The sequence below is a fragment of the Melospiza georgiana genome, unplaced genomic scaffold (genome assembly GCF_028018845.1).
Source record: "Melospiza georgiana isolate bMelGeo1 unplaced genomic scaffold, bMelGeo1.pri scaffold_29, whole genome shotgun sequence".
Taxonomy (NCBI): domain Eukaryota; kingdom Metazoa; phylum Chordata; class Aves; order Passeriformes; family Passerellidae; genus Melospiza; species Melospiza georgiana.
The window spans coordinates 8,356,788-8,379,844 of record NW_026652215.1 but is presented as its reverse complement, the minus strand read 5'-3'; the positions used below and the strand labels follow the sequence as shown (position 1 = coordinate 8,379,844).

The following is a 23,057-nucleotide window of genomic DNA, read 5'->3' as shown; positions in this document are numbered from 1 at the left end:
CAAGTCAATCCCTTGAGAAGTGTTTTTTGTTGACTGAATATCTGTCATAGTCTGACGTGAGAAGAATTTTTAAAAGTAGTAGAAAAGTTTTTGTGTAACTGACAACCTGTTAAACCACTAAGATACTGAACACGCCTCTGTGAAAGACATATGTTAAAGAAAAAAAAACCAGGAACCTCCTCTTTCTTTTTCAGTCAACAAAGAAGCAGTGGGCTCTGGTCCCGGCCCGTATCTCAACCAAACCAAACCAAACCAAACCAAACCAAACCAAACCAAACCAAACCAAACCAAAGCAGCTCTGCCATGGGCTGAGCCCCTTATCCCCTCCCTAGGCTGTCCCCTCCCCATCGGCCCCATTCAAACCAAACTAAACCCCAACAACTAACAAACAGGCAAACAGAAGAGGCCACAAAACCCCAACCAGAACAAAGCTACCCACAGCTATTAAAAATCTTACCGTCAAGTCTCTCCCCACCCCCCCTAACACAATTAAAACCAAAAACTCCTACAACTTTCAACTCATACAAAATAACCCTACCACTAAAATTAAACACATGAAAACCAAAAAATCAGCCATAAAACTAATCCTAACACAACTTCCACCACAAGTTACTGGCGGGTCAGGTGTTAATCCTATCAATACTTCAATCCTCACTCAAGTAAGGGAAAAACCAAAATACAAACCTTAAAAAAAAAAAAAAGGTAAAACCATCAAAGTCAGTAAAGAAGAAATTAAATCCCAAATAAAACAGAAAAAAATACCTTAAACCTAAAAGTAAAATCCACTTATAAACTATAAAGAAAAAACTCTTTTTCTTTATTACACATAAAACTATAAAAAATTAAAATATTTAAAATAATTTCAAACAAAAAACTCTACATTAAAAAAACAAATGGTAAAATAAATGTAATTTCATAAAAAGTTTAAGCAGAAAAAAATAGCAATCCAGTACCCCCAAGAGAAGATCTGTATTTCCAGAGTTAAAAATAGTTTTAAAAGTAAATTATGAAAACATTTACCTTTAAAGAACTCATCTTTAAAACAAAACACCATAGGTCTACATGGCCTATCAACAAGCTTGTAAAAAAGCTTGAAGCAATTATAAAAATAGATTATTAATAACAAATTTCCCCCAGAAAGCTGTTATGCATGAGAGAATTAAGAACCAGAAAAAACCTAATTTTTCCCCTTATAAAAATCTTCATAACCTTAACAAGAAAAATTTCTCACCCTAAGTAAACTAAAAAAAGACAATTCTAGAAATAGCAAACTAATTAGAAATTTTAAGTTTACTTTGTTTCCATTGTCAGTAAAAAGAAAAAGTTATAAAGAAAAAAAACGGTTCTGAAGAGTTTGTTTTAATTCTTAATACTTTTTTTCCTTAGCCTGCATTTAATGAAATTTTTTTTATATCCTTTTAAAAATTTTAACCCTATTTTATGTTTCTCAGACTCCTACTTCAGAACAAAACAAATACATGGATAATTAACTGACACTAAAACCCATAACAATCCCACACTTAATCAATACATTAATTAAGAAAACTCAAGAAAAGAAAAATCTTAAATTGACAAACGAAAACCAAGACAATGTAATAATAAACTTTTTGCCAAGTTTCTCTGCTTTTCTAAAGTACTCAGTAATAGCTAGTTTGTTGTTTTGAGCCCCTGAGAATCTCTTTAAATGTCTCCTTGAGAGAGTTTTTTAGTGGATGGGAGTCAGGGCTTGTCTGTCCTGTTTGGCACAGCCCAGGCAGGGCTTTCCCAGCCACATTCCACACTCCATTTCCCAGCTGGAGCCCCTGGTGCCTCTGAGTTGTGCTGCCCCAGCCCCAGGGACGCTCTCCTTGTCTGCCCATTCCCCCACGGTCTCTGGGCAGGGATGGCCTCAGTGGGGGCTGCTGACATTCTCAGCAACTTGAAGGCTGCTGCTGAATTTTCCTGCTCCAGACGCTTGTTCAGTTTTCAGCTCTTGAGTGTAGGAATTCAGTGTCCCAGGGCTCATTTACATTCAGAACAGCTAAACAAGCCAAGCCTCAGGGAATAATTTGATTTCAGTTTCCAAATCTTTTGTGGTTAATAATAGCGATTTCTAAAGTGCATTCAACTGAATATGTTCTATTTAAAAAAAGTGAGAAAACATTTTTTGGTCCTGTTTAGGGTTTTTTTCCCCCTGTAAATAGCAATATTCAATTAGCACTGAATCCAAGTACCTCCTCATGCAGTTTGAATAGATATGAAAATCAAGACCCTTCATGGCTGACAATCAATCAGACTCTGTCCCTACCCTTACCCTACCATTTCCCCCATCCAAGCCCTGGCACTCAGAGCAGCCTTGTGCCAATCTGAGCTCCCTCCAGCCCAGGCTGCTCCTGCAGCTTTCAGCTCCTCGGCTCCAAATCCCACCTGCTTTCCTTGGAGAAGGAGCTGCCCGAGACACAGAGGGACGTTCATTTCTTGTCAGCCAACAAAGCCAAGGGAATGCACAGCTCCATCAAATGCAAAAGTCATTCCTCTGCTGGATATTAAATCCACTTTCCACAGCAGACAATCTCAGAGCAATGGAAAACACCTTTTGCGCCCGGCACAGATCTCAAGGTCCCCCCAAACCCATCCTGCCCTGAATATGCCCAGATTTGCTCTTTGCACACACAAGTCACAGGCTGAAGTTAGGAGCTCCCTCCATGCCCAGAGGGAGGAAGAGAGAGAAAGAGGATGAAGAGCTCTCCTGTGCAGAGCCAAGGTCCAAGTGCCCCTGCAGTGGGAACCACAACTCATCAGGTTTGTGTCCTTTGGGCTCAGGGCCTGGTGACAATCAGAGGCACAGAAAGGTTTCTTGCCAACAAACACAAGTTGAACATTTGAACAGTTTAATAACCTTCACAGATCTTCCCTCGGATCTCTGGAATGTCCCAGACGCATCTGACATGTCCACCATCCCCAAAGGATTCCTATGCAGGAACAGTTTTAGACATAGGTATAAGAAAAGGTAATTCTGTGATAGATATAAAGACAATTAAGATGTCACCTTATGTGATATTTATTTAAACTTCAAAAAGTTTGGGCAACTCCCTGAAGCTCAAAGCATGAAACCAGTCAGTTGAGAGGCACTTGAATGACCAGAGAGCATCTGGTGGAGGAAATCTGGGACCAATGGGAAGAACAAATATCCAGCTGGTCTAGTGAAGAGATGTCCTTAGACATGGCCATTTCATCAGGAGAGATGGAAGCACTTGATGGAAAAGAGAGAGAATAAATGATAGACTGATTATTGGTGACACAAGTAGATGGGAAGATCAGTATTTCTTCTCCTGCCATCAGTACATTGCCTGGAAATCCCTGATTCTGATAGGAAAACGTTGCCATTCCTTAAGAGTACTCAAATGACACAGAAAATAAAGATTTTCTTGTATAATATGAAACTAACAGGTATTAAAACCTGTGCCACTTTCCAGGCAGATATCAGCTGTGTTCCCATGAACAGGCAGTGCCACTTGTGCCCTGAGGCGCCCAGCAGGAATTGGACTCCTCCGAGACCACCTGAGGGAAACCAGAGCACCTTGAGCTGCAGGTCCCTGACAGACCCGCAGAGCTCCTTTCCCATGAAAATCTGCTCTGCTCCAGTCTGAAACAGAGCCCAGCATGGTGCTGGGATCATCAGAGAGCTGAGGTGTGCGCTGAAATTCAATGCCCTCCCCATCCCACATAAGCCCTGCATTTCCCTCCTGCAGACTTGGTCTCCAGCACAGCCATGGAGGCTCTTTGGGCTCTGGACTGTTCCTGCAGAACCCAACTGCAGCTGAGTTCTGCCTTTGGCACAGTCAGGCCTGGCTAGTGCAGGCCATGCTCAGCAATGTCTTGTGTGTGCCTGGCCTTGCTGTCAGCCCCGGCAGCGGCTGCGTGGCCCCTTTGTGGCCCTGTGCTGGCCCAGCCATGGTGGCCCAGCCCCTGTGCAGGCCCAGCCCAGGCCAGGAGCATTGTGGCTGGGAACAGCCCCTGCGCCGTGGTGCCCACAGCAGCCTTGGGGCTCTGTGCCCCATGGCCTCCCTGCTGGGAAGCCTCTGCCAGCTCCTGCAGAGCCCGTGGCACCTGTGGGGCTGCACAGACAGCCCTGTCCCACGCTCTGCCAGCCTCTGGGCCAGCAGAGAGGCAGCCAGGGCTGGCCATGGCCGGGAACAGGCCCTGAGCCCTGCAGGAGGATGAAGCTCGGCCACAGCCAAACTCAGCCCAGGACAAAGCTGAGCGCAGCAGCCAGGGCTGCCAATGCATGGGGACAGAGGCTGGCAGTGACAAATGTCCTGGGCCCCCTCCCTGCTCTGTGCATGCCACCAAGGGCACAGAGCAGCCTCCTCTCGGCCACTTGCCTGTTTGGAATGCCTTGCACAGGCGCTGGCCCTGCCCCACAAGGCCTGGCCTGAGTCCTGCCCCTGCACGCTCAGCCAGGCTGAGATGGACACTGATGGTTTCTGGGCCAGGCTCTCTGAGCCCAGCCCAGCTCCCTGCAAGCTCTGCCAGCTGCCCTGAGCTCTGGGCAGCACCAAGGGCCTCTCCCCAGCCCAGCCCAGCCCAGTCAGCTCTGGCCCCACAGCTCTGCTCAGGCCAGGCTGCTCTGGGTACTGCCCCACGGCCTCAGCCCCTGGCAAGGGCACAGCAGCAGCTGCAGCTGCCACAGGACTCAGCCCCAGCCATGGGGGAAGGTGCTTGGCCAAGGCCAAAGGAGGCCCCCTGGCTGCCCTGCTCCCCTCTGCCTGAGGCGTTGAGAGCTCTGCAGCCCCTGCTGCCATCCCATCTGCCCAGGGCAGCACAAGAGCTGCGGCCTTGGGGCCCTCAAGAGCTGCTCCTGCTCCAGGCCCAGGGCCCGTGCCAAAGCTAGGGCAGCCACAAAGCTGTGCCCATTTCTGTTCATTGCTGCTCTGATGGGGATGGATCCTCAGCTACTTGGAGGTTGCTGTTCAATTTTACTCCTCTAGAGGCCTCTTCTTTCTTGAGCTCTTCAGTTCAGGAATTTAGTGACAGAGGCTCATAAATATTTATGCAAAACTCTTGAAAAAGAAAAGCCCCTGGGAATAATTTAAGTTTTCAATTCCTCTGTGGTTAATTAGATAGATTTCAGAAGTGTATTCAAAGTGAATATACTATGTTGAAAAAAATGCAGAGAGAGCTGCTCTTTTCCTGTTTAGTGTTCATTTCCTGAACATAAATTGGTATCAGCTATGTCCAGTTGGTATTGATCTCTATCACCTTCTTATGCAGTCTGAATAGATATGAAAATCAAGATTCTTCATGGCTGACAATCAATAACACTTTTCCCTCACCCTCTCCCCACCATTTCCCTTATCCAACCCCTGGCACTCCTATGGATCAGGAACAGTGTGGCTGGGACAACCAGGACAGTGATCTTCCCTCTTTTCTTGGCATTCGTTAGGCAGCACAGTGTTAGGTCACAGGCTGCCCAGGGAGGTGGGTGACTCACCAACCCTGGAAGTGTTTAAGGAAAGACTGGATGTGGCACTCACCTCCATGGTCTGTGTGACAAGTTGGTGTTGGGTCCCAGGCTGGACTTGATGCTCTCCAAGGTCTTTTCCAGCCTGGTGGATTCTCTGATGATTGTGACAGTGCAGGGTCCTGGGGAAGCAAGGGGCCATTGTGACACTGTGGGGCCTGGTGGCACTAAGTGGACTGTCGTGACATTGTGTACGACATGCTAGCACAGAGCTAAGGGGCCATTGTGACACTGGAACCAAGAAGAGCATTGCTGTGTGGTGCTCAGGATGAGGTGAGAGACTAGAATCTGACTTCATGTTCTCAGAAAGCTGATTTATATTATAATATAATATATATAATATAATATAATATAATATAATATAATATAATATAATATAATATAATATAATATAATATAATATAATATAATATAATATAATATAATGTAATATAATATAATAATAATATATTATACTACATTATATTATACTATATATATAATAATATTATATTATACTACATTATATTATATTATATTATATTATATTATATTATATTACATTATATTATATTACATTATATTATATTATATTATACTACATTATATTATACTATATTATATTATACTATATTATATTATATTATACTACATTATATTATACTATATTATATTATACTATATTATATTATATTATATTATATTATATTATACTACATTATATTATACTATATTATATTATACTATATTATATTATATTATATTATATTATATTATATTATATTATATTATATTATATTATATTATATTATATTATATTATATTATGCTTTTCAAAAACTATGCTTTAGAAAAAGAAGAATACAGACAGAAGGCTTAACAAAAATGATAATGAAAACTCACTACTGACTCCTCAGAGTCCAATACAGCCGATGGTGATTGGTCATTAAGTTAAAACAATTCACATGTTTGGATAAACGATCTCCAGACTACATTCCAGAGAAGCAAAACACGGAGAATCTGAGGCTTCTCATCTTCCCAGGAGAAGAAATCCCAGGGAAGGGAATTTTTAGAAAATATCACATTGACATTGGTACACTGCCAGACCTCATGGAACCAAGGATCCATTGTGACAATGCAGGGCCTCTGGGGACCAAGGGCCATTGTGACACTGCAGGGGTCCAGGGATCCAAGGGACTTTGTGACATCAAGGGTCCGAAGGAACCAAAGGGACATCGTGATACTGGGAGGCCTCATGGAACCCTGGTGACACCAAGTTGTCTGGGAGTGTTAATCTGCTGGAGGGTTGGAGGGCTCTGCACAGAGGCCTGGACAGGCTGGATCCAGGGGCCAAACCCAACAAGGTGAGGTTAAACAAGTCCAAGTGCTGGGTCCGCCACTTTGGCCACAACAACCCCTGCAGCACTACAGGCTGGGGACAGAGTGGCTGGACAGCAGTCAGGCAGAAAGGGACCTGCAGGGACTGATGGACAGCAGGCTGGACATGAGCCAGCAATGTGCCCAGGTGGCCAAGAAGGCCAATGGCTCCTGGCCTGGATCAGGAATGGTGTGGCCAGCAGGAGCAGGACAGTGATTCCTCCCCTGTGTTCTGCACTCTTTGGGCAGCACCTCAAGTGTTGTTTCCAGTTCTGAGCCCCCCAATTTAGGAAGTACATGGAGGGGCTGGAGCATGTGAAGAGAAGGGCAGCAAGGCTGGTGAGGGGTCTGGAACACAAGTGGTGTGAGGAGTGGCTGAGAGAGCTGAGGTTGTTTATCCTGGAGAAAAGAAGACTCAGGGAGAAGAGGCAGTGTTAGGGGACAGGTTGGACTTGATGATCTCCAAGGACTTTTCCAACCTTGCTGATTCTGGGATTCTCTGAAACCACCCTTGGAGCAGTCGTCGCAGGATGAGCCCTGGGCCTCCTGTTCAGAAGCTCCAGCAGCCCAGGTCCCTCAGCTTCTCCTGCCAGCCCCAAAGCCCATCCTGTCAGTCCTGCAGAGCCTCTGCAGCTCCTCCTCACTGCTCAGAAGAGGGAGCCCCAGAGCCAGACACAGCAGCCCAGATGTGCCCCCCTGGCCTGGGGTGCCTCTGGCAAGGGAGCAGCACCAGGCCCTGCAGGAGCCTGCAGACAATTCCTGCAGCACTTGTAGGATGATCCTGCTGCCCAAGGGACGTTCCCATGGTGCCAAGTCAGGAACTGCAATGGGGAGTGGGGCCAGAGAGGAAAGGGCAAACAGGGATGGGCTGTTTGCAGGGGAGGGAACCGAGGTGGGCAAGAGGAAGAAATGTGTACCAGGGAAGAGTAAAGAAATCAAAGGTGAAGCAAAGGAAATGCTCAGGGCAGTTTGGGAGTGGCTGCCAGGCAGCCCTGGCTCTGAGCAACAGCGTCTGCAGTGGGACAGGAAACTCCCAGCTGATGGGAACAAACTTTCTGGCTGACTGCAGAGACCAGGACAAAGCTGAGTGGTTTCCCTGGTGTCCCCCAGCCCTTGCTGGCCCCAGGGGCTGATGGCATTTGTGCTCCCTCAGGTTCATGTCCCCACAGCAACAGCATGAGGGTGCTCCTGCCTGCTCTGTGCAATGCAAACAGGGGCTGCTGAGCCAGTGCTGCCATGTCTGTGCCTGCAAGGATGGGGCACCTGTGTGAGCTGGGGGAGAGGCCAGGGCTGCAAAGGGAGGATGTTATTGGCAGCTCCATGAGGACGCTCTGGGACGCTGCCCTGGCCTGTGCAGCACAGTGGGGATGGATCAGCCCCTGCTCTGCTGCTCCTTCCCATCTGCCCCAGGGCCCTTGCAGAGCCCCAGCCATGCTGTTTGCGCCCAGCCTGCCCACGGCCAGCCTGGGGCTGCTCACGGGGCTTTTCTGTGCTGAGCATTGGCCTGGGTGTGTTCTTGAGAGAGCCTGGGCAAGGAGCCTGGAGCCCCCAGGCCCTGGGCTGAGCCGTCAGCGCTGCCCCAGCAGTGCCCATGGCCTGTCCCTGCTGCAGCCCTGGCACTGCCACCCCCAGGGCTGTGCCCGGCCCCGAGAGCACTCAGGCCCTACAGCAACACCAGGGCCACCAGGGCAGTGGGGCAGGGCCACGGCAGCAGCACTGGCAACACCAAGTGCTGCTGCTGCTGGGCACAGCTGCTGTGCCAGCACTGATCTGCCCCCAGCTCTGCACACAGACATTGCTGCTGCAGCTCCAGAGAAGGCAACAAAAGGGCATCTGTGCAGAAAACTCTGCTGGGGGACCCTGTAGTTCCTTTAAAGCCAGAGGGAGCGCAGCCCCTCATTGATGCAGTCTGTGGCCACAGGGAAGTTGGATAGAAACAAAATGAGAAATGACACAAGGAATGGCTTTTCTTTGTGGACAACATGAATACCTAAAATGAAAGAAAAAATACCACCAAAACCAAACCAACAAGAAGTATCAATGATGACTTTTATTACAAGTGATCGGCAGAAATTGGCCAGCACATTTAATGTTCCTGAAAGCATCCAGTCATCATTGTCCACACGGCAGCCTTGAGCTCCTGGTTCCTCAGGCTGTAGATGAGGGGGTTCAGGGCTGGGGGCACCACCGAGTACAGAACTGACAGGGCCAGATCCAGGGATGGGGAGGACATGGAGGGAGGCTTCAGATGAGCAAATGTGCCTGTGCTGAGGAAAAGGGAGAGCACGCCCAGGTGAGGGAGGCAGGTGGAAAAGGCTTTGTGACGTCCCTGCTCAGAGGGGATCCTCAGCACAGCCCTGAATATCTGCACATAGGAGAAAACAATGAACACAAAACAACCAAATGTTACACAGATGGAAAACACAAGAAGCCCAAATTCCCTGAGCTTTGAGTGTGAGCAGGAAAGCTTGAGAATGGCGGGGATTTCACAGAAGAACTGGCCCAAGGCATTGCCATGGCACAGGGGCACGGGAAATGTATTGACTGTTTGCAGAAGAGCATTGAGAAAGGCACTGGCCCAGGCAGCTGCTGCCATGTGGGCACAAGCTCTGCTGCCCAGGAGGGTCCCGTAGTGCAGGGGTTTACAGATGGACACATAGCGGTCGTAGCACATGACAGTCAGGAGAAAATACTCTGCTCCCATGAAGAAGATCAGCAGAAAAACCTGAGTAGCACATCCTTTGTAGGAGATGTCCCTGGTGTCCCAGAGTGAATTGTGCATGGCTTTGGGGACAGTGGTGCAGATGGAGCCCAGGTCACTGAGGGCCAGGTTGAGCAGGAAGAAGAACATGGGCGTGTGCAGGTGGTGGCCGCAGGCTACGGCGCTGATGATGAGGCTGTTGCCCAGGAGGGCAGCCAGGGAGATGCCCAGCAAGAGGCAGAAGTGCAGGAGCTGCAGCTGCCGCGTGTCTGCCAATGCCAGCAGGAGGAAGTGGCTGATGGAGCTGCTGTTGGACATTTGCTGTGGCTGGGCATGGGGACCTGTTCATGGAGAAAGGACAGTGACAAGTCAGGATGGGCTGCTTTGAGCCAAGCCTGGGCTATTCCCCACAGACTGTTCCTGTAGCCTTGTTCCTGCTCTGGGAAAACCTTCAGCCATGTCCCTGCCTGAGCTCCAGTTGTGCTGGCTGAGTGTGCCAGGAGCAGCCAGGCCTGTGCTTGGGGGCTCTCAAGGAGCCATCCCTGCCCTGCTGCCCTGGATTTGTGGCCATGTGGCAGAGGGACAAGGCTGGATGTTCAAGATTTGACAGGGGAATCGCTTCTAATGCAGACAGGCTTGGTAGCATCTGCATTCACAGTCCTATAAGACATGAATAGCAGAAGGTTTTTTTAGGAATTGTTTTCCTACCCACACATCATTTCTGGCTCTCTGAGGTCAGAAATCCCCAGCATTCCTGCTGCACTCAGAGTTTGCCACTGAGAGATGGGAGAGGCAAAGGATTCCCTGTGGCTGAAGGAAGGTGAGGGGCTGGATGGGATTGTTCCCACCTGCCCTGGCTTTGCACCTTTGGCTGCAATCAGAGCACAATCACACTCACTGGGTCACCCAGGGACAAACCAGACCCTGCCCAGAGCAGAGGGATCCCTGAATGTCTCACCCTCTCTCAAGGTCTCTGGGCAAGGTCTCAGCACCCCCTCGTGCCAACGACATTCTCGGCTCCCTTTGCAAACCCAACAGCATTTCCTCAGCTGTGGCAGCTCTGCAGTTCCCCGTGGGACATTCAGGGAACTCCCAGAGGCTCTGGCACAGATTTGCACCCAGGAGGGCTGCTCAGAGCCTGGAAGGGCACAGCAAGGAAATCCCCAGCTGTGCCCATGATGGGATCCAAGGGAGGGGGCTCAGCTCATTCCCCTTTCCCATGGCCTGCTTTGCCCACAGCCCCACAGGTGCCAGGGAAGCTTGGACATCCCATTCCCATGGACAGCCCTGCCTGGCAGGAATGCCAATGGCAGTGCCTGACTCAGCTGCTGCAAATGCCAGAGTCTCCCTGAGAGCAGCAGATAACAGTGACAATATCAGGGCAGTGCAGAACCAAGAGAAGGTGTTGTGGTGCTGTGCCTGAGAGGGCAGGGCAGAGACAGCCGGGCACTCAAGACAGTGTTCCCGTGCCCAGCTGTGCCCGGCACCTCCCACACACCAACAGTGCACTCATCCTGCCCCCAGCACTGCTCTCTTCAGCCCCCTCTCCTTCCCTGAGCATCTCCCTGGGCCTGGACATTCCCTCCTGAGAGCAGCCTTGTCCCTGCCAGCGCTCACAGAGCCCATCCCAGCCTGTGTGCCCTGGCTGGGCCCTACAGAAACCTGCCTGTGTGCAGGGCCCTGGCTGGGGCAGGCTCTGTGTGCAGCTGGGCAAGGGCAGCTCAGGAGAGCCCTGATGGGCCCTGCAAAGGTGATGCTGCTGCTGTCCAGGGCTGAGGGCCCTTTGGGAGGCTCCCAGCAGAGAGACTGACCACCCAAAGTTACAATTCTGGAGTCTGTGTAAATGTTCAAACATTCCTTTGATGATCCTATGTGTCCCTTTCAACTCAAAATGTTCTGTGATTCTGAGATTACAATTCTTGTTCTGCTTCTCTCATCCCTCTGCTGTCTATAACCCAAAGAGAGAAAAAAAAAAAAAAAAAAAAACCCTTGCAACAGTGTTAGAACAGTAAAGTAAAAACCAGACATTTATTGGAAGCTTCCAGGTGTCCCAGTGGGGATGGGGCACACCCAGCTCCTGATTTGAACAAATTATTAAGGTTGATTAATTAGGATATTTAACAGGAACATCCAAAAGGAGATTCAGTTTCCCTAGTTACACACCCCTGGTCAACCCATTGGAGTAGGTCCAAAGGCTTCTTTGCCTTCACTTTTTATAATGACTGCTCATATTCTGCTCATTCTCAAAACCCAAAATGTTCCTATATGTCCAGTTCCTAGAAGACTATATAGTATTTCAGGGCTATATAAAAGAATAGGACTATACAGCATTTTAGGAATATATTTTGACAGTCAGGTTATTAAGAGAAAGGTAAGGAAACATACTAGATTTAATTCAGGAATAAAGCTATATAAGAATATAATAGTGGTTTAATAGAGTTAAGAGTTTAATAGAGTTAAGTAAGGATTATAGTATTGTAACTATATGATAGTAATTTAGAGAGCTATGAATATATAAAATGTAAAAAATACAAAAATCTTTTTGTCATCACCCCAACCTTCCCATTCTTCTCCAAGTAGGAAATTGAAAACTCTCAGAAAAGCTCCTGATTTTTCCAGCAATCCCAGGCTTACCTTCTTTTAAGAAGTGTCCTCTGGAGCTGTGCCCAGGCAGGTCTGGAGCTGGGAGCAGCCCTGCCCCACCCAGTCCCTCTCAGCAGCAGCCCCTGCCCTGCTCAGGGTGGCTCCTTCCCCCCAGAGCTTCTCTCCAGCGCTGGGAGCAGCTCCCCGGGCCGGGTGAGAGCTGTCCCTGGCAGGCAGCAGAGTCCCTGCCCCAGCACAGCGCCCTAGGCTGTAGGACCCTGCTCTGCACGACAGCCCTGGGCACCCCTGGCTGCAGCCCTGGCTGCTCAGCCCTGCAGCAGAGCCTGGCAACAGGAGCTGCCTTAGGCTGTGCCTGGGCTGGGGCAGCAGGGAAAGCCAGCCCTGCCCTAGGGCCACAGCCCTGCCCTGGAGCAGCCCTGAGAGTCCTCCTGAAAAGTCCTAAAAGCTGTGGGATGTGCCAGCTCCAGGAGATCCCTGCAATAACTGCAGCTTCTCTCCCACAGCCAGGGAATGACTGTTTCAAACCTGGGCTGATTTCTGCTCTAGTGAGCCCTGAGTGAGCTCTGCTTTGTTCTCCCAGCCCAGGCTGAGTTTAACCCCTCTGTGCCTCTGTGCTGTGCCCGGGGTGGCTGCAGGCAGTGCCCCAGCCCTGCTGGGCTGTGCAGAGGAGCTGTTCCTGGCCAGAGCTGTCTCTCTGCAGCGCTGCCCTTGCCAGGAGCTGCCTCTGGGCCAGGAGCCTCTCTGCAGGTTTTTCAAAGGACTTTGGGTTTGGCTTTTGCCTTGGAGTCAGAGTGGTTTGTTGAATCATGGCCTCCAATTATCTGTTGTAATTAGTCCCTGGAGGGGCTTTGTCAGTAACAACACTCAGTAGGGCTCATTAATACTTCAGGGTACTTCAGTTATTTTAAGGTACTTGGTGTTTTCCTTTTGGTACAGACTCTGTGAGAGGTTTGTGCAATCATGGCCCCAGTTATCTGCTTTAACGAGTCCCTTGAGAGCTTTGTACTGAAACATAGTGGTGCTCATTAATACTTTGAGGTACTCAAGGTTTTTAAAGGTATTTTAAGGATTTAAGGATACCTTTAGGTACTTTTAAGGATTTTCCATTCCACACTGAGTATCTGAGAGGTTTTTGTGCCATCCTGGCCTCCAGTTCTGTCCTCCAAAGAGTCCATGAGGAGCCTGTGTTGAGGATGGACCTCAGTAGGACCCATTCATGCTTTGAGACACTTTGGGTGTTTCCTCTGACTTTTCCTCCTGGAAAGGTTTGTGCCATATCCTCTCAGGCCATGAGGTTCCAGTGCTCAGGTCAAAATGCACCACGGGGCTCATTAGGATCAAGCAATTCCTGACAAACCATGGCTCTGCCTTGATTTTCCTCTGCTCTATTGCAGTTCATCAGGAAGGTTTCCTTTTATGTTTTGGTTCTCCAATTTGAGATTTCTTGGTGAATGCATCAATTATTGTGGTGTGTTCAGTTTTGGCTGATTACCAGTGCACTCACTAGAATATACTTACTCATTTCCTGGTGTGAGATAGGATTAGGAGAAAGGCAAAACAGGCTCAAAACTTAAAAAGGGTATAAAGAAAAGTTTATTAATAGCAACTAAAAGAAAGAGTAATAAGAATGTTGGGATCGGCGGGAGAAATGCGGCATGCAATATGAGTGATCAGCAAATCTCAAATCTTTATTGATAGGCACACATCTTTATGTCAGTGTTAATTAGGCTCATACATATCGCAAAGGCGAGCTCACTATTGCCTAGTAACTTATCAGCCAACTACGCCTACTTCTGCATTCTTGTGGATATTTTATTGAAACTTTTCTTCGTATTTCTGCCAAAGATGTTCTCCCCTATCCTGCTGTTGCACCAAGGGCACATGTCCTTGCCTGTCATTGGACACTGACTACTGACTCCTATATTGTCCCCTTCAAGCTTAACCAGCTGCATTATGTTGATGTGACCTTTCTCAGCTAGACAACTGTCCACAAAGCTCTCCACACTTCCCCTGTTTTCCTGTTGCACAAGCATAGTCTGATTAAATGCAGCAGATATCATCCTTTGCACCATGTTCTGTAAGCACATGCAAAAACATGGCAAAATTAACACTACTTACAGAACTATAATGCCCACTATAATGCTAACTTTAGCAACAAAACGTAACCATGATCCCAGGCCTAACGATGAGAGCCATCCATCAATACGGAAACCTGATTCTACCTGTAAGTTTCCAGTTAACCTTTGCAATTCTGCGAGGGGGGCATGGATGGAGACTGTGAATGGTCAGAAAGATTCATGCAACACATGCCCTCAAATTCTTCACAGCCATGGCCTTGTGCAAGTAAAAGAAAGTCAATCGCAGCTCTATTTTGAAGCGTTGCATGACAAATAAAATCAACATCAAGCAAAAGGCTAGAAAGTGTCAAAGAGGTGGCATTGGTTTGCTTTGCAAGCCAGCATCCCAACTTATTTAGGGCACCATGGGCACCTGCAGCTGCCACCCCTGGAGTCAGAAAGGATGCTGCAATTATTGCCCCTGGGGACCAAAATTTTACATCGTCCCTACAGTCAGCAGTAAATGCATGAAACATTCTCTTATGTTGACGATGGTGGCAGCTCATGTTTAATATCATGGATGTATTGGGTGTAAGCAGAGACAGCTTACAGGGCCAATTGTACATGGCCCCCCCGTGCAGCATCGATGGGACACCAGGCCAAGCACGGTCCCCACAGATTAAGAAGTAACCTGCTGGCAATTGAATACGGTCATTTGATGAGATCGACACTTTTCTTGTGGTATGTGGAGAGTCTGGTTCATGCATGGCTGAAAGAAAGAGGCCATGAAGGCATAGAGTTGAGGGAAAAGTAAAAGGTAGTTGTAAAGCAATTCCCAGGCTTGATTCTATAAATAATTAGGCTCTCTCAAGCACCACTTTATAAACAATAAGATTCTCAGACAGTTTTCCCATGACAGGCAAACATTCTGTCCTTGGGCTCTCTGAGAACACTGATCCTGTTTTCAATAGACAAACCACAGGTATTATAAACAAAAGGAGGGGTTAGAGTTTTCTCTGTAACCTATCGTGAGCTCGAATTTTGCAATATGCATGAAGTTAATTAACACTGTTATATAAAGTGGCTGATTTGATCAATAAATTGGAGTTCGATGCTCATCAATTGGATGGTCGTCTCCCTTCACTTCAATAGTGGTATAATTGCACCAAGCTGTTGCATTACGATACACAGCCATGCTGGAAGTTACAATGGTGGAATGGTTCTTGGCTGAAAGCTGGCTTCTGTGGTTAAAATTAATACATGCATCTGCCATCACTGAACCTAACAGCTCCAATTCTTGGGGTTCCTGTGGTGCTATGGGGAAATGAGAAACCCATTGGTCCCAATTATCTACACTTGTCTTAGGATTGTCAGTTTTGCAGGTGGGTACACCTGAGGGACATGGCCAGGGATCTGCTGGCAGCCCAACCAAGCAAGTTGTAAATGAGTTACCAGGAGAAGATAACAACAGGCAAATGGCCTCCTGGTTAGTTAAGTTTGCGAGGGTGACCCAAATGTTAGTCTTAGGCTGAGGTGGGGCCCATGCATGATGAGTTTTCACTTTTCCGGCAGCATCTGCACTGTCTGCTAAGAGGGTGAGGATTAGCAAGGTAACAGCATAAAAGTGCCACATCACCCTGGTCTCCCCAGGCGCTGCTTTGAACAACCCAAACATTCGGGAGATAAATATGTTTCCCACAAGTCGTTAAGAATGTCTCTTCTTTCCTTTCCCCTTCTTTCTCCTTGATCTGCTCAGATTTAACCTCTTTAGGTCGCTCAGACAAGTGTCCCACGCTTGGTTGGGATCTTGATCTGCAGAAATTGGACCTATTATACTAGTCTGTGAAAGGGGAATACACCTGCCAACCTTAGTCTGTAAAATATGCGACTTGGACTGTCCCAAAGCACGTTTAACTAAATGCTGGGTTTCCCACCTGAACCATGCAAAAATTTTCTGTTCTGGTGATTCATACAACTGTAACCCTTGGCAACCAGGTAATCCTGTAAAGGCCTGAAGTTCTGCTTGCCAGGAGCCCAACTGCCAATAAAATCCACAGTTCCTGCACCACAAGTCAGGTAATTGAGTCTGATGTACCCACTTACTTTGCTGACAGCCCCCGCAAAAGAACAATACCCACGCAGCACACTGTCTATTATGACAATCAATACAAGCTAGGTTCCTAAGCCCTCTAAATTCAAATGTAGAAAGTGCTTGAAGCAGGCTTAGTATATAATCTAAGGATTTACACCAATCAATTGCTTGGTTGATAGCCAAACTGCACTGTCCTTTCAGCTTAAGAAGTATTGGTCGAAGGATGATCAACAGCTTCGTCTCTAATCACTGATGGTCTTCTGCGCTCAGTTGATGGAGTTCTGGTGGTTCCATCTAACACAGCTGCTCAGGTCCATTTAGCAGGTAGGTACCCATAAGGATCCTGTAGGGGCAGAGACACAAAGATATCCGCGGCCCCAGTATAACACCTTAGCAGGACCTTGCCATTGTCCTGTTTTAGGATCTCTGTATTTTACCCATACGTCTTGCTTTACACTTTCTTTCTCCTGTACATAGTGGCGAATTACAGCAGGGACCTTGCTTTCCCCAAAGACACACAAGTGATTTAAAACAAATAAACACCTTAACATTCTTTCTTGCGGTTCTCTAATATCCTTGTATTTACCTAGATATCTTTTCAAGGTACCATTAGTTCTTTCTGTGATTGCTTGCCCTGTCGGGGAATTAGGAATGCCTGTTCCATGTTCTATCCCCCACATTTGCATGAACTGCTTTATTCTTTTGCTGCAGTAGGCAGGCCTGTTATCTGTCTTAATACAGCATGGCACTCCCATTACAGCAAAGCAGCTGCTGAGATGCCTCTCCACTTGCCCGGCTTTCTCACCAGTCTGTGCTATGGCCCATATAAAATGACTATAAGTGTCTATAGTAACATGCACATACTTCATCCTTTCAAACTCAGCAACATGCATGACATCCATTTGCCAGGTCTCATTTGTACTCAACTCTCTTGGGTTAACTCCCAGACCTAACCCGCAGCCCCCATTATGATGACTACATATGGGACAGGCTTTGATTATTGCCCATGCCTCTTCCATAGATATCTGAAATTCTCTATGGAGGCCCTTTGCATTTTGGTGAAACATGGAATGTGCCTCTCTGGCCATAGTCTGCCTGGGAATTGGAGTAATTTGTGTGATTGAGACTAGTTTATCTGCTTGCGCATTGCCCTCTCCTAGACCAATATCCCACTTGTGACTTCTGATATGGATAACAGAAAAGGGATGTTTTCTCAGCTTAATTGCCCTCTGTAACTGAATAAACAGCTCATGTAACTTCTGGTTTTGAACCTCTTTTATAGATGCATCCTCTATTCACTCACACACTCCTGCAACATACAAAGAATCTGTCACTATGTTGAGGGGCCCCAAAAAAGACATCATGGCCCATACAACAGCCAATAGCTCCATTGTTTGTAAAGTATCCAACTCGGAAGCCTGGAGAATTTGATGGTGCCGTTATCCCTTTTCCTGCCAGGTCACTGCAGGAGTTCTTGACTTTCTTCCTGTGTCCGTGTAGGCTGTTATAGCATCCGACAGTGGCTTTCTGTGATCTTTATGGGCATTGAATCCAACCCCACTGCCCTACCCAGTTCAATGGTATATTGGGAATATAATCAGTGGCAATCACGCTTCCAGCTCCCAGCAGTGCCTCTTGTAATTCCATACTGTTTATCACGTACCAGGTCAACGTATCTTTCTTCATTGGTATCCGTATCTGATCAGACTCCTTTCCCGTAATCTGTAATGCCTGTTCATGACCCTTCTTTAGCAGGTCAGCCAAAATTTAGATTTTTTGAAGAAGGGTTTTATGCTGTTGAAGTGGAGGACCTTCCCCTTCTAAGGCCCACGCCTCCCCTGTTTTTCTGTTTTGCTGAATAAGTGCACCCAGTAAAAATTTAGTTCCACACCCAACTGTCAGCTGTATGGGGAGGTTAAGATCTCGTCTACGGGCACTGCCCTGTGTCACACCGCCCAATATCTGCTGAAGTGTCTTAACCTGCTCAGAGGTTATATGGACAGGTTATTCTGGGTCAGTCCCTTTTAGTAAAGGTTGAAGTTCATCTAACAACTCATTTGGGATGCCCACAATAGGGCGCAGCCATTGCAGATCACCAAGTAACTTTTGAGCATCGTGCAATGTATGTACTTTAATATTCAATTACAATTTCTGGGGGGTAACAACCTGATCAGTAATCTGCATCCTAAATATCTCCAGGGTGCAGATAATTGAATTTTTTCAGGAGCTGCAACCAAGCCATGTAGTTCCAGGGCCTTATGTATTTCTTGAATTTGTTTTACAACCTGTAAAAGGTTGTGGCTGCACAAATAAAATATCATCCATGTAATTATAAATCGTTGTTTTGGCCCAGGCCTGTCGCAAAGGTTGTAAAGCATTGTCAACATACAGCTGACACAAGGGTCACTGTTGCGCATTCCCTGTGGGAGAGTAAGCCATTCAAATCTCTTGTCTGGTTCTTCCCTATTTAAAGCCAGTAAGGTAAATGCAAACCTCCGAGTGTCTCGAGGGTGAAGAGCAATAGTAAAAAAGCAGTCCTTAAGATCCACAATTAACAGTGGCCAGTCCTTTGGCAACATGGCTGGGTTAGGCAAACCTGGTTGTAAGGCTCCCATAGGCTCCATTTATTCATTTACAGCCCATAAATCCTGTAGCAAATGATATTTTCCCGACTTCTTTTAAATAACAAAAATAGGGGTATTCCATGGGCTTACTGACAACTGTAAATGACCCTGCTCATATTGTTCTTGTACTAGTACATGTGCTTGTTCCAGACTTTCCCTTTTTATCGGCCATTGCTTAACCCACACTGGTGTGTCCGTGTTCCAAATGAGTGGGATTGGGAAAGTCCACACAATGGCCATTAGCCCAAAGGGTACTCATTTGTCAGCACTACCCCCATTTCAGCCAAAATGTCCTGACCAATGAGGCACTGCACAGTAGGGGGCAAAGGCACAACAGAGAAAACACTCCGTAAAATTTTTCAATAGATAGTTACTGATAACATGGGTAATTTCCTTGCAAGTGTTAAGCCTCCAACCCCGGTAACTGCTGCTGTGGTTGGCTGTAACGGCCAGTTGTGGGGCCAGGAATCCAGGCTGATAATCCTGGAGTCTGCACCAATATCTAATAAACCTTCCAAGGTTTGCCTGTCACCCTGATACTCTATCAATACAGGACGTTTTAGCCGAACATTTAAGTCCATTGTTAACTGAGTAAATCCTCCATTGGAGCCAAATCCCTCTTCCCCCGGGACTGTGATTGATGAGGGGGTAATGTTTTAGTCATTTGCTCCAGTAGAACTAATTGAGCTATCCTCTGTCCTTTCTCAATTCGTATAGGTGAAAAAGGACCAAAAGGGCCGCTCCTCTGTGTGAATCCTCTGGTGCCTGACAAGATGAGAACTGGTCTGAAACCTCTTCCTGCATTTATCACACTCATAGGACTTCTCCCCAGTGTGGCTCCTCAGGTGGTAGATCAGGTGGGAGTGCTGGCAGAAGCTCTTCCTACACTCCCCACACTCGTAAGACCTCTCGCCAGTGTGGATCCTCTTGTGGACAATCAGGTTCAACTTGTGGGTGAATCTCTTCCCACACTCGGGACACTCATAGGGCCTCTCCCGGGTGTGAATGTGCTGGTGGCTGACAAGGGAGGAGTTGTACTTGAAGCCTTTCCCACAGTCGGGGCAGAGGAAGGGCCTCTCCTCTGTGTGAGTGCGCTGGTGCCTGAGGAGATCAGAGCTGGTCTGAAACCCCTTTCTGCATTTATCACACTCGTAGGGTTTCTCCCCGGTGTGCCTTCTCATGTGGACAGTCAGGTGGGAGATCCGGCTGAAACTCTTCCCACACTCCTCACACTTGTTACACCTCTCCTCGGTGTGCCTCCTCAGGTGGACAATCAGGCAGGAGATCCAGCTGAAGCTCTTCCACACTCCTCACACTTGTAACACCTCTCCTCGGTGTGGCTCCTCAAGTGGACAGTCAAGTTGGATCTCCGGCTGAAGCTCTTCCCACACTCCTCACATATATAGGGCCTCTCCCCCGTGTGGATTTTCATGTGGCAGATCAGGTTGGATTTCTGGCTGAAGCTCTTCCCACATTTCAAGCACTTCTGGGGCTTCTCCTTACCCTGAAGCTGCTCGTGGACCACGAGCTCTGAGCTCCAGGCGCCTCCCTGGTCCAGGGTGGGCCTTTCCCCCCTCAGATGCCTGAGATCTGCGTTTGCAGCCCCTCCTCGTGCGGGATCTCTGGGGTTTTTCCTCCCCGTTGGATTCCTGTGCTGTGGAGCTGCTCAAAACAGCCTCTTCCACAAGGTTGTGCTGTGGGGATTTGTCCGCCCTGTTCTCCATCCTCAGCTCCTGGTCTGGGAGAGGAAGGACAAGGAGAGGATGGGATTTGCCTGCGTGCCACAGGGAAGGACAAGGAGATCCTCCCAGTGCGTCCCCAGCAGGACTGCTTTGGCAGCAGGGTTGTCCTGCAGCCGGGGGCCATGCTGAGGTGGGAGATGGAGCAGGAGAGAGGGGGAAAGGGGCACTGATTTCCTCCTCACCTGCTTGGGGCTGCTGGGCCATCTTCCTCTTCCTCACGACCTCCTCCTCTTGCATCGGGCCAAGGTTTAGAAACAGGAAATCCTGGCTTGGGGGAAAACAAGGGCTGAGCGCGTTGGGTTTGATGGTCCCACTGCCTGTCTTGGTGTCTGCTAAGGAAGGCAGAGCCTCCCTTAAAACTGAAAATGTAAACCCCCTCCCTCCAAAGTACTGTAATTTTGAAATTAAGGGGCTCTCAGGGAAAGATATGGAAATAGGAATAACAGTTCTTTGCTAGGAAAAATAAAATGAAAAATGTAATAGTAGAAAGAAAACCACTGACAGAGTCAGAATCCAAGCTGACACCCTGTTAGTCAGGGTGTTTGTTGCACTCCAATTAAATGGTGGCTGCAGTCCTCCTGGAGGGACAGATGTGGTTCTGTTGAAGTAGTGGTTCCTGCAGAAGGGTGTAGTTTTCCTCCAAAGGTCCAGTGGTGGTGTAGATAGGTCTGGTCTTCCTCAGCGAATCCAGGGGAGAAGAAAAGCTGCTCCTCTGGGAATCCAGTGGGAAAAGCCTGACTGTGGTGTTCCAAATCTCTGATTATATCCAGGTAGGAATGCCTGGCTCCTCCCCATGGGTGGAACATCTACCAATGGGGTGAGGTAATTTTATCAGTCCTGCAGTGAGGCTCAATGGCCCATTAACAGAAGATATCTCCCTGGAGGGCTTGTGGAAGAGATAAAGAAAACTGCCCAATTAACAGAAGATAACTGCCCCACCTCTAAGAGATGGCAATAGAATACATACCCCCACTCACATCTTGCATTTCCAACCTCAGACACTCTCCGTTGCTCTCAGTAGCTCAAAGTGTGATCCCAGTTGCTCCCTTTTAACAGCAGTATGATCCCAGTAACTTCCAATATGATCCAAGTCATGTACCACCATTCCCAGTATGGTCCTAGTATAATCCTAGTTGCTTCCAATCCATCCCAGTATGGTCCAAGCTGCCTCCAGCTACATCAACACAATCAGTCCCAGTATGATGCCATTTGCTACCAGCGTGCTCCCAGTTGCTCACAGCATCTCGCACTCACTCTCAGAATGATCCCAGTCATTCCCAGTATATCACATTAGCCCCTAACATGGTCTCAATTGGCCCGGCAGGTTCCTACTCACTTCCAAAATGATCCCAGGATGATCCCAGTACAGCCCAGTCCCTCCCAGCGATGCCACTCCTGGCATTCCCCAGCCCTGTCTGTGTTCCCCCCTCCAAGATTGCCTGATAGGAGCCCCAGGGGCTGGAAGGCCTCAACCAACATCCCCAGCAAGCCCCAGTGTGGATGTGCAGCCCCCAGTTTTCCCAGTTTGCCTCTCCTTCTCCCCAGGCAGGGTTCTCCTCCTCCTGCTCCTCCCGGCCCCAGCGGGTGGGAGCAGCTGAGAGCCCCACACTGCCTATCCCAACCTGTCCCGGCTCCATCCCCGTTCCTGCTACGGGCTGCGAGGGCTGCAGGACCGGGACAGGAGGAATGGGATGGTGGAGCAGGGAGGGAGAAGCAGCAGGACAAGGGCTGGAGGGAACAAGAGAAGGAGGAGGAGGAGGAGGAGGTGTGGAGGAGGAAGAGGAGGAGGACGGGTGGGAGGAAGAGCTGGGTGAGAGGAGGAGGAGTGGGAAGTGGAAGCGGGGGGAACACACGCTCCAGCCCTCGCTTTCTCCGCAGCACTCCCGGTCCCTGGGGCATTTCCCCCCCATATCTCAGGTGATCACAGAGGGGGAGCTCAACCAAATATCCTGGGTGCTCCATAGGTGGGTATTTTTTTGGGAATGGGGAGATTTTTGGAGCTCAAAGGACTCCAAAGCTAAGCTGCAAATGCCCATTGGGGAGATTTTGGCGGTGTCCCGGCAGGTTGTTTCTTCGCGGGTAAGGACACGAGAGGGGAGAACACTGGGACACCGAAGTGTGTAGCCCAGAGAGAGGAGACCGCCAGGATTCAGCCCGGAGAGGGGAACACCCTTGCGAGGGGGAAACCCTGGAGCTCCCCACAGCCTGGAGCAGAGTCAGGGGAAACGGCAGCGCTGAGACAGCAAGAGCCCCGGCATTGCTAAGAGGGAGCCCAGAGAGGGGGATCTGGGGAACCCCTGGGGGCTGCAGGGAACCCCCAGCAGCACAGAGAAGGGGGAGCCTCAGAAGCCCAAGGTCAGAAAAGCAGAGAGGGGGGAC

General features: G+C 48.4%; 1 protein-coding gene and 1 pseudogene across 1 annotated transcript in view; both read right to left on the bottom strand.

Annotated features, from left to right (window-relative positions):
• LOC131096425 (uncharacterized) overlaps positions 1-20,915 on the bottom strand; it is a 1,435,131-nt gene extending 1,414,216 nt beyond the window's left edge. The window contains 4 exon segments of the mRNA XM_058044763.1: positions 2,010-2,020; positions 19,666-20,239; positions 20,242-20,485; positions 20,898-20,915. Coding sequence (XP_057900746.1) covers positions 2,010-2,020; positions 19,666-20,239; positions 20,242-20,485; positions 20,898-20,915 — 847 coding nt within the window.
• LOC131096462 (olfactory receptor 14A16-like) lies at positions 8,945-9,908 on the bottom strand (annotated as a pseudogene).
• Positions 20,916-23,057: the final 2,142 nt, after the last annotated feature.